This window comes from Eulemur rufifrons, chromosome 1, assembly GCF_041146395.1.
Source record: "Eulemur rufifrons isolate Redbay chromosome 1, OSU_ERuf_1, whole genome shotgun sequence".
Classification (NCBI taxonomy): Eukaryota; Metazoa; Chordata; class Mammalia; order Primates; family Lemuridae; genus Eulemur; species Eulemur rufifrons.
The window spans coordinates 24,645,832-24,661,303 of NC_090983.1; the positions used below are offsets into that span (position 1 = coordinate 24,645,832).

Consider the following 15,472-nt stretch of genomic DNA (forward strand, 5'->3'; position numbering starts at 1 on the left):
TGCAAAATACAGAAGCCTAAAGAACACTTACCTTGATAAATTTGGTTTTCAAAACCTAAGACCACTGGGACAATTATGCCCATGATCTTTATGAAAGCAGAAGGAAAGGTCTTTGAGGAAAACATGGAGAGAGTGTCCTTTGGGTCACTGTGCCCTTCACTGTGCTCTCTCCACCAATGGAGCAGACCCCAAAAAGCAAGCATTCCAAACTTACCAGAGGGAGCATAGTTCTAAGCATGCTGCAGAAAGCACTATGTAAAATAATAGGTATAGACAAATAATTAAGACCTGTGGAGCCTCCCCAGGCCCTAGGTGCTAAGATGTGAGGATCTTCACACCAAACCATGAAGTGAGGAAACACAAGAATGACCATTTTGGTAGGATGGGGGTTCAAAGTCAAACTTAAGATGATTTTTTTAAAAATTAAGAAAAACAGTATTTTTTCTATACATGAGTTTGTGAAAAAAGATTTATAAGCACTCACATATAATAAATTTGTTAAAGTACTTCTTGCTATGAGTAAATTGAATGCATATATGGCACTTGTATTTTTAGTTTGGGTTTTATTCTGTTTATCTCAAGTTAAGTCAATTGTTTCAATAGTTATAATAACTTAAAATAATTTCCTTGATTTAGGTAGATTAGCAGATAGTGTCCATATGTATAAATGGGCTGATTTCTGTAGAGGAGTCATAATATCTATTAGATTGGTAGGATAGAGAAATGCTCCTTTTCCTCCCCAAAAGAATTGACTTCATCTATTCATGTCAGATTTGTCACCCCTAATCTACATTTTGTATCCCAAACCGCAATATTCTTGGTAGCAATTATGCACCAAGCTTTAAAGCCTGGTTCTCCCTTACGCTACTGGTGACTTCAGTGGTTTAATTAACACAGTCTTCTAAGAAGAGTAGCTAAAGATGACAGTGCTCAATGAAAGAAAACAAAACCCATTTCAGCAGCATGTTTGCATTAATTTTTAAAGTAAATATGGTTTCAAATCATGCTTGGTGTAACATTCTTTAATATTTCATGAGCCAACAGACTGTGCTCCAGCACCTTCTTTCTGAAGGGCTTCAAATACCTTGCAACTATTTCACCAAACACTATGTAACCTTTGAGATGCAAGAGTAAGATAAGTCAACTTGCAGATAGGATGCTGAGTAACAAGGAGAAAAGCATTGCTAAGGCTCCATTGTGACTTACTGGTGACACTGGGGAAAATAGATATTTCAACTTTAAAGTATAAACTTTTACTTAAACCTTAGGCGTGATACAATCAGAATTCTAGAAGAAAATGTAGGAAAGACTCTTACAGACATTGGCCTAGGCAAAGAATTTATGAAGAAGACCCCACAAGGCAATCACAGCAGCAACAAAAATAAATGAATGGGACATGATTAAATTAAAAAGCTTCTGCACAGCCAAAGAAACAGTCAAGAGAATAAACAGACCACCTACAGAATGGGAAAAAATTTTTGCATACTACACATCAGATAAAGGACTGATAACAAGAATCTATTTAGAACTCAGGAAAATCAGCAAGAAAAAATCAAGCAACCCTATCAAAAAGTGGGCAAATGACATGAATAGAAACTTCTCGAAAGAAGATATAAGAATGGCTAACAAACATGAAAAAATGCTCAACATCCCTAATCATCAGAGAAATGCAAATCAAAACCACAATGAGATATCACTTAACCCCAATGAGAATGGCCTTTATCAAAAAAACCCAAAACAACACATGTTGGTGTGGGTGTGGAGAGACAGGAACCACTAATACACTGCTGGTGGGACTGCAAACTAGTGCAACCCCTGTGGAAAGCATTATGGAGGTATCTTAAACAGATTCAAGTAGACCTGCCATTTGACCCAGCAATCCCATTACTGGGCATATACCCAAAGGAAAAAAGGTCATTCTGTAACAAAGACACATGTACCCGAATGTTTATAGCAGCACAATTCACAATAGCAAAGATGTGGAAACAACTCAAATGCCCATCAATACATGATTGGATTAGTAAACTGTGGTATATGTATACCATGGAATATTACTCAGCTATAAGGAATGATGAAGATACGACATCTCTATGGTTCTCCTGGAGAGAGTTGGAACCCATTATATTAAGTGAAGTATCCCAAGAATGGAAAAACAAGCATCACGTGTACTCACCAGAAAATTGTTTTCCCTGAACATCACCTAAACACACATCTGGGAACGACACCAATCAGATATCAGACTGAGTTGGGGGGTGGGGGAGGGGATGGGGGTATGCCTACACAATGAGTGCATTGCGCTCCGTTTGGGGAATGGTAACACTTGAAGGTGCTGACTCGGGAAGGGGGGGTGGGGAAGGGAGAGATATATACCTACATGATGGGTACAATGCGCACTATCTGGGGAACAGACACTCCTGGAGCTCTGATTTGGGGGGAAAGGTGGTACATGGGCAACGTATGTAACCTGCAATTCTGTATCCCCCATAACAATAAGATGAAATAAAAAAAAAAAAAAAAAAAGAGAAAAGAGAAACAATAAAAAGAAAAAAAAATTAAAAATAAAAAGTATAAACTTTTAGACTTCAACTTTTCTTCTTCATGGCCATGACATGAGAACTTTTCTCAGAGCAGAGACTGAGAACTCCTGTGGGAAGAAGAGGAGAGCTTCTCACCAGATTCTCAGGGCTGTGCAGTTCATGTGTGGTTGAAGCGCAGCGTGTGATGAGGGATTTAAACATGGCACTGACGATAATACCTTCCACATTTTGGGCTGTGGATTTGTTGTCCACCGTGGTGAAGTTATTTCCAAACCCGGCTTTGTCTGGAATGCAAGGGCACAAATTATAAGCAATGTTTCCATTAAATTCCATTATTGAAAGGAGTAAAGAAGTACTTGGTACCCAAGAATTAGGGAAGGGCTACATGAAATACAAAAACAGAGCATTAAAGACAACCCTGGTTTAATAACGTCTATGCAGACTTGGAAATAAATGAATCATGGTCTCCTTCAGAGTTCTTAGGAGGACATAATCAAGGCATTTGTGGAATGTTTTGATTGATAAATCTTAGCAGAGGAAAAGGAATCAACCGTTACCTTTAAGAAAGAGTTTTTAAATAGGTGATCACTGGAAAAAGAAAAAAGAAAAGATCTACTAAATGCCCCTTCAGTGGAGAAAGAGCTAATTTGATTCAACCTGTTTGGTGCTGAGGAATGCATGCTTCTCAATAAGAATTGTTCAGTTTGTCAGAAAAGGAAGGAGGTGGGGCTAACCAGGTGAGCTGGGCAGGGAGAAGGAAGAGGCTGGGAGGAGCCCTGCAGTCACCAAAAAAAACTGAGCCCTTCCAAGAACTGCAGAGCACTCCCAGAAGCTTCTTGGGCATACAGAGGGGAAAAGCTACAACTTCCCTAAGGGCCACCTCCTTCTAACTCATATACATGTGAAATGCCAGTGAACTGAAGCCATCAACCTCCATGGCATTTTATGCCAGTTTTTCACACATCCATTGATCTTTGATAGGGGCACACAGGTATTCTGTGGCCTTGCCAGAGAATTCCTCACGGCCTGTGAGCCACCTGTGGACCGTGGGGAAGGGAATGTGCCACTCCAAGATTGATCAGGTGGGGACCTGTGTCTCCCTGGCTGATCTGTTGTGATCTACTTCCACACACTATCCATTTCATCTTAAAATAATATACTTTATTACCCACCCCTCACTGCCTGTACCAGTTGATGGGGATTATCTTTAGATTTTGCATTAGCGAAAGAAATATTCTACTTATGCTCATAGTTTCTATTTCAAATAGCTTATAAAGGAGAAAAAAAGTTGATAATCAAGAGTTTCTCAGCTATAATCCTCACTTCATTGTGTTTTAAATTTATAATGTGCTTGGCTTAAAAAACTCTGATAACATAGATTGTTTTAGGGGTTCTATAGTGAAGCAGTATTTTCTTTTAATGTAATAACCAGACAATAAAGCCTGGGACACAGCCAGGAAAACTGCTTTTAAATGCACCAAATATATCTGCATTTTAAATTAATCAACTACTATCATACATGTATTACATGAGCAATAAAAGCTTATACTAAGATGTTATTCTTCTCAGACTCTAATTAAAATGCGTACTTTATTCAACTCAGACTTCATGCATCACTTTCATTGCATTACTGCATTTGCATTCAAATGGTCCTTGGAGGTGCTCAGTTTATTATGAATGCAACTGGCATTCACTGATCTCCCTTAGGTCTCCATACCGGAGTTTTCTTTAAGCCATAAAGTTATAAAGCAGTTTGTGGGCCTATCTATGGCTCCATTTGCCTAGTTTTAAAAAATTATGTATTTGTATATGTATGTTGAAATTCTGTTACTACTATATTTACTGTAATCATGGTTTGTTCCCTGTTTTATTTTGTGAAAAAAAATTGCCAAGGTACATAATACATTCTCATTTCATAGCTGTTGAACTAATTAATATGATCACACAACAGAAGGTCATATGGGCAAGAGGAGTCCCACGAGTGGTAGTGTAAAAATGGAAGGCTAAGTGAGGATGCCACAAGCTTTACCAAATTTTTATTCACTGAGGTCAGTTGTCCTCAGAAAGCTTCCAAAATGTGTCATCAAAGATGATGTGCAAGTTTTTCTTGTTTATGCTCCATCAGACACACACCGTATGCACACACATGTATCTTCTCCTTTGAATTCTATCTCCACAAATTAAGTCTGCCCCTGAAACACTACCTGCTTCACTTCAAAACAATTTCTCCTGGAACTCGGTTGCAGCTTTACTTACTGTCGGTGACCGGCTCCATACAAAATCCTAGCAAAGCATGCAAGAAGTCCACTACATTATTGAGAGAGTCCTTGTTCACATAGTCCCTCATGGTTTGTCGGAACTGCATCTTATCTAGCTTGTATAGCTTAGTGAGGCAGTTCTGAGCCTGCAATGAAGGAAGAAAAGTGAAAAAGTCACAAGTACCAGCTTAAGCTACAGACACCGTTAGTCTGAGACAGAAGCCTTCAGAAGGCAAGGGCTTCCACCCACCCCCGCTGGCCAGCGCCAGACAATGCTGCTAGCCTCTCTTGTCTCAGTAAGGAGTGGCCAGAGAAACACTGAGGAGTCTGAGGGAGTTACAGTGAGAAGAGCCACTCCTCAGGAAAAACCCAAGGGTAAGGAGTTCAATATTTTCACCAAGATCAAGATTTTAAGATCTTAATGAAAAAAAAAAAACGCAAAGCGTGAAATTTAGTGATAGTGATAGTGATAAGTGATAGTCTTGGCAATCCATCTTTAGAAGACCTCAAAGACTTTGTGCAATGGGAAGAAGCATACCACTACATCTGAATAAAAGAGAGAGAAGAAAGTTCAATGCAATGAAATGGGGACATGACAGCAGTCTCTGGGTTGAGGGAAAAGGGATAAGGATGGAGAAAGGAGAGGTGGCTGAGTGGGGGCCACCTCAGCTGAGGATGGAGAATGTTGGACAACCAGGCATAGGCATGGAAGTCAGATTAGGGAGGGTAATCTCTGAGAACCGGGATCTTATTGGGGTCCTTAATGGTGACCCAGAAGAAAACTGAAGCTACATCACCATTTTGACAAATCAAGGCCCAGGGAAAAATTCTTGGAAATTTTGAGAGGGAAAAAAAAAAAAAAAGATTATAAAAGGCTGAAAGTTGGAATTAACAATAAGCTTCTCAGTATGACCTTGTTATAACCTTTCCATCTGTATCACAAAGTCAGATGAATATTTTTTTTCATTCTTCCTTTATTATGTAATCAGGTATGTTTATTCCCAGAGAGTTTGCTAGTTGCCAGATCTTGAGCAAGCTCATTTTCTTTCTCACAAAGTAAATGCTACTTGCTATAAAATGAAGTTTGCAAAGCACATAGGTAAAATATGTTCTGCATGAAGAAGTATCTCATTATCATTCCACAAAGAATTGGTGAAGCTCTTCATTATAATAGTTACTAATCACTTCAAAACCTTGGGTTGGAAAGCCCCAAAGTACAAATTTTTCTATGTTCTCTATAAAACATACCAAAAAGGCATAAATTCTCTTTAGAGGCTATTAAAATGTCTGTATGGTCTATGTGAACTCAATGGGAAGTTTAAGCAAGTGTAAGAATATCTAAATATTTCAATTCTGAATGAATATCCTAACCTGCTTTAAGAGATGTAAAACTATTAAGGAATACATTCCTTTTTAATAATTGGGGACTACCAGCTAATGATTAGACTAATAATCTAAGCAATAAAGGATTGTATGATGGAATTTCTAGGCACTTTGATGAATATAATTACAGTAACCTTCTGTTTCTTAAAAAAAAATTGAGAGGATCTGATCTGGTACAGGTGAGAAATAGTCTTTATATTTTAAAGGTTAAGTAACTTCTGAAAACCCAATGGTAGAGAAATCTGGAAATATCTAGCTTCTTGAACTAGACATTTTCCAGGGAAAAGTTCTCAAATTTACATCTCTTGGGCAATATGTTTACTGAACATGAATAAGCAAATGTAATATCTATAATGAACATTGAACAGAACTATAAATATAACATAACAGAGAAATTGCCCCATAAGTCAAGTTGAGAAGGCAGGTCAAAAATTGGCTGGATACTCTAACAGGAAGTATTCAGTACTCTTGGGGAGAAAAGCATGGTGAACTAGGTGAAACAGCAACTTCTCAAGTAGCTTCTGATCCAATTAGCTCTGCTTTCTGTGAATCCAGAAAGATAGGTTTTGGTTATCAGAGTCAGTTTATACCTCTAACCAAACCATGACACTTTTTATCATGTTTTAGATTTTCATTTCATGAAACTGGTCTTCTGCATGCGGAATGATGTAGTTTTTTTGTCTTTGAAGGCATTTATTATAACAAATTACTGTAATAAAATTAAAAATTCTATTACATGGTGTAAATATGGGGACAATATCAGCTTTCTATTGCCTTATTGTTATTATTATTTTATTTTTGGCCTCAAAATCTAGATCTTGGTCAAAAAATTTCAAGTTTAAGAATTTAGACATCAATCACTGTGGCTGTAACCCTCACGTACACATCATAAACTAAAATAATATAACATAATAAAATGCAAAAGAGAGAAAAAGAGAAGCATAGATAGATGGACAGATAGAGAGATGACAGGTGATACATTAAGCAAGAAGCCCAGCATGCTAATACTGTGTGAACGCTTCATGACAAAACCTAATACCAAGGAAAAATGAACTGGCATTAGATTTTGACATGATCCTAAAACTCTGCCAAGATATGCCAAAGGGTTTCTGGGACTCAAATTTGCATCAAGCCCTTATTTTTAAGAGAATATTTTTGTATTATATCAATTCCAACATATGTATGAGGCAATGACCACAGCTCAGACTTGCTGTGGAGGCGGAGGTGGGTTACTGTTCACATTGGAAAGGAAAAGGGCAAAAGAAATGAACTGGAGTAAGACCATGTTCCATTACAGAATTATGCTTGGCAAGCCCAAGGGCAGAGTTTCAAGTTTCACACAGTTCAAAGGGACGTGATCTCAAATATTCAGAACACAAGGTTCATTCTCAAAGAAGCCAGAAAATGACTGGCTACTTTTACAGTCCTGTTTTGTCCCAATAAGGGCCATTTTCCATATCTAATTGAGAACAACAAACCAAATCCTAAACTTTGACTCCTTTCTCTAATATGAAATATGTTTCTATAGTACCCAGGCAAATGATTAAAAAGTCATTTGTCATTGGTCATCAGAAGCTTGCTAAATGTATTCATCTGTGCAGAGTTCTTTCAAGCTGCAATCCACACATTCCAATTATATATTTTTTCACCAATTGAGAGTGAGCCTGCTTTAGGCAGGAAGCAGAATTGTTTTCCCAATTAAACTTTCCTGAGCCTGGGTTTTAGATGTCTTGAGATATCTTGTGGGAATACCCCCACCACAAGACAGTATTAATTACCACTATGAAATAACAATGTTTCTCAGGGAACACTGACCCTCATTGTCAAAGGACTCATTCTTAAACTGGAGGGAAGGAAGAGGGAAAGGAAATGGAATCTACTTTACTTCTCTTACATTCTCTCGGAATACCTGGTGTCTCAGACGATCTCCAGAGAGCCCTCGGTGTCCTTCTCCGCAACCATAGGCACAACCCAGAGACTTCACTATTTTGATGAGCATTGTTAGAGCAAGCCTATGGTTGCTTACAGGTGTACTTTCATCCTAGCACCCACGAATGAGAAAGAAAGAGAAGGCTGTTTACTTTGCCACTGAGGCTCATTTGCTACTAAGATTCTATTGTATGATTAAATCAAGTTTACATGTTTTATGGCAAGCACCTGCAATTTGAGAAATGGCATTGTCAATGGCTCAACTTCTTTAAAACCTAGTACATGATTTAAAAGGAAGAAAAAAATCTATACATTTTGAACATTCTCTGGTGCTAAAGAATATAAATATAGACCTCTTTATTAGAAGACATGCTTTTATATCTTCAACTGTCAGAATGACTACCTAGAGAGAGACAGTGGGGATTCACAGTGATGAAAGCGAATAGGTTTTCTTAGAAACTATCTTCATCTGCAGGCTTCTGATAATCCTACCAGGCAGGGATTACTGTTATATTTCTGGAATTGATCAAAGTCCGGAACTTTGAAATCTTGTGGCAATGTCTGACATTTTTGAAGGGATTTTTCTAATTGCGTACTTTCACTATATTGTAAGACACATGCACAAACAAAGTGAAAATATACAGAACTTTATAAACATTCAGCTTGATTCTCTCTTTAGGACTATATATGAAGCCCTCCTGAGATGCTTTATGAGAAATATTGTCATCCTCTTTTTTGCCCTATTTAATTGTCCTTTGTTGTTAGCGGAGAACATGGCTTCCATAAAAGGAACTTCCTTGAATTATTTCCAGAGAAGCATAAGGAAGCCGTTGCTAAGGAATGATGCAGAGCCCAGTGTGGGAGAGCCATTTTCTTTGGAAGCTGCAACCTGCCTCAGTCCTTCTAGCTATATTCTGTTGTCAGCACCAAACCGTAAACCTGAGATTTCAGCTCCTGGTCCTTAATTGCATAGGATGTTAGATACGTGATTGATCTCTGTGTTTTAATTTCCACACCTGTGAAGTAAGGATCCTAATAGCTGCCCTTCCTACTTCATATGTCTACCGTGCAGAGTAAATGAAATAATCGATAAGAATTGCTTTGAAACTTTAAGGCACTTTTCCAGAATCATATGATCAGGTTGACACAAAAACTTTGGGGCCAGACATAAAGTACTCAAATGTGGGTAGGGTATGAAAGGGATGGGGGTTATCTATACATTATCATGTGCCATAATGTGGTTGGGTTGACTCTCTCCTCCCCTCATGTTACCTAGTTGGTATTTCTTGTATTATCTGTGAGCTCTTGTATGAATGCGGTGCTGGACTCAGGGCTGGAGCATTCATTCTCTGAACAGTTGGAAATATTGATGCTGACATCCCTCAGCTGAGTGCCTCTCCAGGAGTACCCCCAGCTAGAGAGCTGCCTCATCTAACATTATGCTCTCTTCCTGGAGGCAGTCCACTCCAATGACTGCTCAGAGCCATAAAATGGGGGGGGGGGGGCATTAAAAAGAGCCCCTTGCATCACCTGGGGACTACACTGAAAAGCCATCCTTCTCAGAACTCCCTGTGCTGAGGCCTCTTTTGCAACTACACTGAAGTTGAACTTCCCCTTCTGCCCCATCCTGCTTCTTCTATACCTCATAGATGTCGATCCTGAGAGGCCTCCAGCTAAATCCTGGATACATAACTTCATATCTGAACCTGTTTCCAGGGAACCTTCCCTAAGACAGCTCAGAAGGTAGGAAATAGAAGACTCAAACTTACCAATACATACATATACCTGTACATATATATACACAGAGAGAGAGAGAGAGAGAGAGAGAGAGAAAGGGAAAATCCCTTATTTGAAATGCTTGGACCAGAAGTGTTTTGGATTTCAGATTTTTTTTTAGATTTTTGTAATATTTGCACATACATAATGAGATATCTTGAGGATAGGACCCAAGTTGAAACATAAAATCCATTTATACTTCTTATAGACCTTGTACACATAGGTTGAAGGTAATTTTATACAATATTTTAATAATTTTGTGCATGAAGCAAAATTTTGACGGCATTTTGACTGTCACTTTTCACATGAGAAATTTTCCGCTTGTGGCAAATGTTGGCGTTCAACAAGTTTTAGATTTTAGAGCATTTTGGATTTTGGATTTCTGGATTAAGGATGCTCAACCTGTATATGTATACGTGTGTGTGTGTGTGTGTGTGTATAAAAATACTGTGTGTGTGTATATGTACATATTTACCAATTAAGAAATTTTTACTTTGTATTCCAATCTTAGCTCCAACATTTACTAACTGTGTAATTTTGAGCAAGCTACTTATCTGTGCCCTACAAAATGGGAATCATAATAATATCAATCTCATAGGGTTGTGAGAATTAAATAAGTCAAATCATGAAAGTCACAAAACAATAGCAAACTAAATGCTAATTGTAATTTTTATGTGTGGGGCACTGCTACCCTCTGGGGTACCTTTATGCAAATTAGAAAAGGCACCCCTCTGGGTGAATAAATTAGAAAGAAGTGAGCCCTGTGAGTAGATGCAGTTCTTGGGTGGATGCCGATCTTGGGTTCCAGGAGGAGAGTTTGGATGGGATTTCTGTCCTCGATGGCACCCTTAGTCAAGGGCCTTTGTGTAGTGAACACACCACAGAGCCATATGCAGAATGCCCCAGAAAGGTCACCCTTGGCAAGGGCTTATTTGGAAGATTGGTTTGCATATATTTTAAAATCACTATATGCTCCTTTAAAAATTCTCCAGCTCTGAAAGCTCTTTGTAAATCTATTTGGGTTTTTTTTTTAATCTCTTTAGACTTTCAGATGTTCTTGGGATTTAGGTTGCTCTCATAGGAGACATTCAGAAAGATGTATCAAATTACAGGCAGAAATCATAGATATTAAATAACATTCCAAGCTCTCAGTTTAAGTTAGTGGCAAATATAGAAATGGAAATTAGATCTTCCTTTCTGTCTTGATCAATTTCTATGCTTCAGGTATTAACTAAGTTGCAAAATTAGATAAACCCTCTGATTCCACTGAAAATAACAGATGGGTTTGGGGCAGAACAGACCCGTATGAATCACAAACACAAGGCACTTGACCTACCATCAGGTTTTATTTTATAAATTCTTTGCACTAAAAAGAATGTTATTTTGAGAACTAACTATAAAACATTTATATCTTGGTGACTACTATGGAGACCACATAATCTGACTTTTAAAAGTCCCATACTGATCAAAAGTGATAACTTTGGTCAAAATAACATCCATTACCTCAAGCTATAGTATTTAAGATAATATCTAGATTTTAAATGGGCAAGAGACTTTCAGGTTTTCAATAAAAATTAGATAAAACCACCCTCATCAATTTAGTTGGATATCTGCATTTTACTGGTAAAAGCTTGTCAATAGTTCATAATTTTTTCTTTCTAATTTTCTATTATTATCATGTACATAATACCATCTATAATCTCTTTTAGTGCACAGACAAGTTGATAGGAAAAGAATGGAAATTTAGTAAGAATCTCACTATTTGCTGTGTTTGTAAATTTGGTCCTTATGACTTGTATTTTCTTGCTCATTCCAACATAACTGCTGACCGAATGGTTCCTTAGATCTTATGATCCATGATGAAATCCCTTGTGATCTGTACCATTATTTAGGTAACTTTTATCTAAGGTGAGATCTGAGGATCCTTGAACTGTCCTCAGTGAAGTATGAGGAGCTAAGAAGTTGGGAAATTTAAGTACCAATAGATTCTATTAAAATCAGAAAATATATGATTAAGGCAGGAGAAGAAAATCCTAAAGAAAAGGTTCAAGAACCCAAGATTATTGGGGCAAGAATATTTGGATTGGAGTCCACAAATATTGGAAAGATAAGAGTAAACAATGAGATAAAGAAACACACAGATGGTAAGTGCATATTAAATATGTATCAAGTAGGGCTGGAAAGAAATGAAGAAGAAATTATATAAGAGAAAGGAACACTGCAACACTTACTTAGATGTAAAAATCTGATGCTTTGTAAGAAAAAATGGACAATTTTTTTTTTTTTTTTTTTTTTTTTTTGAGACAGAGTCTCGCTCTGTTGCCTGGGCTAGAGTGAGTGCCGTGGCGTCAGTCTAGCTCACAGCAACCTCAAACTCCTGGGCTTAAGCGATCCTACTGCCTCAGCCTCCCGAGTAGCTGGGACTACAGGCATGCGCCACCACGCCCGGCTAATTTTTTGTATATATATATATTTTAGTTGTCTATATAATTTCTTTCTATTTTTAGTAGAGACGGGGTCTCGCTCTTGCTCAGGCTGGTCTCGAACTCCTGACCTCGAGCGATCCACCCGCCTCGGCCTCCCAGAGTGCTAGGATTACAGGCGTGAGCCACCGCGCCCGGCCAAAATGGACAATTTATAGTTCATATAATATGTATGTAGATGGTAGAACTCTGCACAGTATAATCTCACATGTGTAAACACTTGACATAATGTGAAAATTTTTACTTGTTAGAGATTCAAATATCTTGTAGATTTCAATTTCTGAACATCATTTTTCACCTAAAACCCCAAATTGAAATAAATGTAAGTTATGTGAATTTAAGCTGCAATAATTTATATTTAAAATTAAATTAAAGAAGAAAACTAATTCTTGATGTTAGATGCAGAGATAATAAACCTGATGTTGACAAGGCAGACGGAATTGAATTCAGAAACAATCAGTAAAGCCATTGGGATGGGACACATTGAGACACGAACGGCTGAGGCTAGGAGAGTTGTTTCCACTTTAAACCAACACCATATAAATCAATCAAATAATCAATCAAAATTCTTTTCTTGCCTTCTCCTTAACAGTGGCTGAAGTTGGCTGTCAAAAATGGTACATACATACATAATGAGTGTGATGAGCACCGTCTGGGGGATGGACATGCTTGAAGCTCTGACTCGGCGGGGGAAGGAGGGGGAATGGAAACATACATAACCTAAACATTTGTGCCCCCATGATATGCTGAAATAACAAAATGTGTTACATAAATTAAGAGAAGAAACTTTATATAGAGGAAAAATTATACTGCTTGTTATGGACTGAATATTTGTGTTCTCCCCAAATTTATATGTTCAAACCCTAACCCTTAATCTGATGATATTTGGAATGGGTCTTTAGTAGGTAAATAGAGTTAAATGAGGTCGTGATGGTGGGGCTCTACACCAGCAGGAATCAAAAAAGACACAAGAAAGCATGCTTTCTCTCTCTCTGTGCATACACAAAGGAAAGGTCGTGTGAGCTCATAGTGAGATGGTGATCACCTACATGCCAAGAGGATAAAACCAAACCTGCCAGCATCTTGACCTTAGACTTCCCAGCCTTCAGAACTGTGAGAAATAATTTCTGTTGTTTAAGCCACTCAGCCTATGGTATTTTGTTATGGTAGTCTAAGTACACTAAGACATTACTCAGGTCAGACTCTGAAAGTCTTGAGAAAGAAGCTATTCTTGGTGTCAGACTGACAATTACGGCAACAAAATGTATCTGAAATGTTCTCCTGCTTAAATAACATGACCAGAGAATTAGCTCTAACATTGCTTGGATGGCAATGGTTTTTGGATTTAGAACACTGTTCCATCTAACTGTTTCTACTAATGCCTGCTGAGAACCTACAAGAGATTTCTACACTCACCACTTTCTTGCTGTAGTGACTAGTTGCTATTCTCTGTCAATAAACTGCTGGGAGCAGCCAGAATTGGAAAGATATTAGGAGCAACATTTGATGAAGACACAAAAGGTGGTTCAATCATACCTTCTCTTGGTTCTTATCATTTTTCTCATAAGGTCCACCTCCACCTCCTCCACCTCCTCCTCCATCACCTCCTCCACCTCCTCCATCTCCACCTCCTCCTTCTTCTCCTCCACCATCTCCAGCTCCACTAACTGCAGAGCCCCCAAATCCACAGGTGGAACTTCCAGATACTCCTTTGAACTGGAAAGTTCCCTCACTTGGTCTTTTTTCCAAAGTCTCATTTTCCTTGTTTTCACTCTTCTTTCTATTTTTTTCTACACAGGGCACCACACCAAGTTGAAGCAAGCACTCCACAATGTTCAGTGCCACATCACAGATGCGAGAGCTGATGTCATGGTTAAGGACAAGATAAACAGCTTTCAGAACCACCTGGGGAAGGCAAACATAAATACAGAATGATTAATTTACCTGCTCTCCCTCTTCCTAAATAGATTTCGTTATTCTGTTTAACCCATTTCCTTAGGCCATTCTATGAACTTGGGCATAAATGATTCAGATGATTTTTAAATTTTCCTATCTTAGTTGCATTGGAAACTTGTGTATGTGCTTAATATAGAGTATAAATCACCCAAAGAATTAAAAATGCATACATGTATTATCTCACTTAACTCTTCTAAAACTTGCCATGACATAGACAACTAATGGGAACACTGAAGCATAGTGAGTTAAGTACAAAATATTTATATTTACATGTTTAAATTATGCCCCTCTATTGACTTTAATATTTAAATATTTGCTACACCAGGTTCCCTAATGTGTAATAAAAATTGAGTAAAATATAATTGTAAAATACAACAACCTTTTCATTTGCTAGTAACTACACTCAAGATAGGCACTCTTGAGAAAGCAAGCTTAAATCTTTTAAGAAGTTCTATTTATTTTTTATGGCTACACAGGAGGTTTGTAGTCCTGTTGCTTATATAATAAAAGAAAATAAATGAAGATTTTTTAATTCTAATTCTAGAAAAATGGGACTTAGCACACACATGTATAATTATATATGTGCATTCAGGATTCACTATAGTTTTGTATTATAACAATATTATGAGATCAGATCAAATCTAATGCAATGCTTGAAAAAAAAGGAAGGTGCATCTGTGCTGGTTGACACACTTGGGAAATTTTTTTATATGGGTAGTTTTTACACTTTAAGGTTCAACATTTATAGGAATCTATATGCCTATTGTACCCAACATTGTAAAAATTGGACCAAAGAGTCAATATCTTTCAAACTTTGGTAAGAAAAATTCTTGCTCCTTACCGAAAGATCAAGCATTCCGTTCTTGTGGACAAAGTTATTGGTCCCGTCAATATGTTCTGTGTCCTCCAAGTAGCTGTAGTTTATGCAGGAGTCTGTGAGGCTTCGGGGCAGGTTTGCACATGCCAGGGGTTCATGTGGCATCTCTGGGATAGGTACCTGGTTGCAGAGCTTCCTCATGTGCTCACTGAAAAAGTCTGCGTAGCCCACGTTGAATGATGCTAATGTGGTATTGAAGGTTGCAACTGTGATAGTGGAGATCTGGGATCGCACTAATAAAGTGAAAGTAGTGTCTTAGTTTTCCCTATATTA

The 15,472-nt window shown here is 37.8% G+C and overlaps 1 protein-coding gene across 3 annotated transcripts in view; it reads right to left on the minus strand.

Moving 5' to 3' along the window:
* The window catches only part of UNC80 (unc-80 homolog, NALCN channel complex subunit), a 194,559-nt gene that overhangs the window by 142,717 nt on the left and 36,370 nt on the right, over positions 1 to 15,472 (minus strand). For 2 of the 3 annotated variants that reach the window (XM_069467676.1, XM_069467685.1), the window contains exons 12-16: positions 15,164 to 15,432; positions 13,903 to 14,271; positions 8,073 to 8,219; positions 4,794 to 4,941; positions 2,673 to 2,821 (exon numbers count right to left, since the gene is read on the minus strand). In XM_069467676.1, coding sequence (XP_069323777.1) covers positions 2,673 to 2,821; positions 4,794 to 4,941; positions 8,073 to 8,219; positions 13,903 to 14,271; positions 15,164 to 15,432 — 1,082 coding nt within the window. The remainder of the gene's footprint in view (positions 1 to 2,672; positions 2,822 to 4,793; positions 4,942 to 8,072; positions 8,220 to 13,902; positions 14,272 to 15,163; positions 15,433 to 15,472) is intronic. The other variant, XM_069467694.1, reaches the window with a different exon arrangement.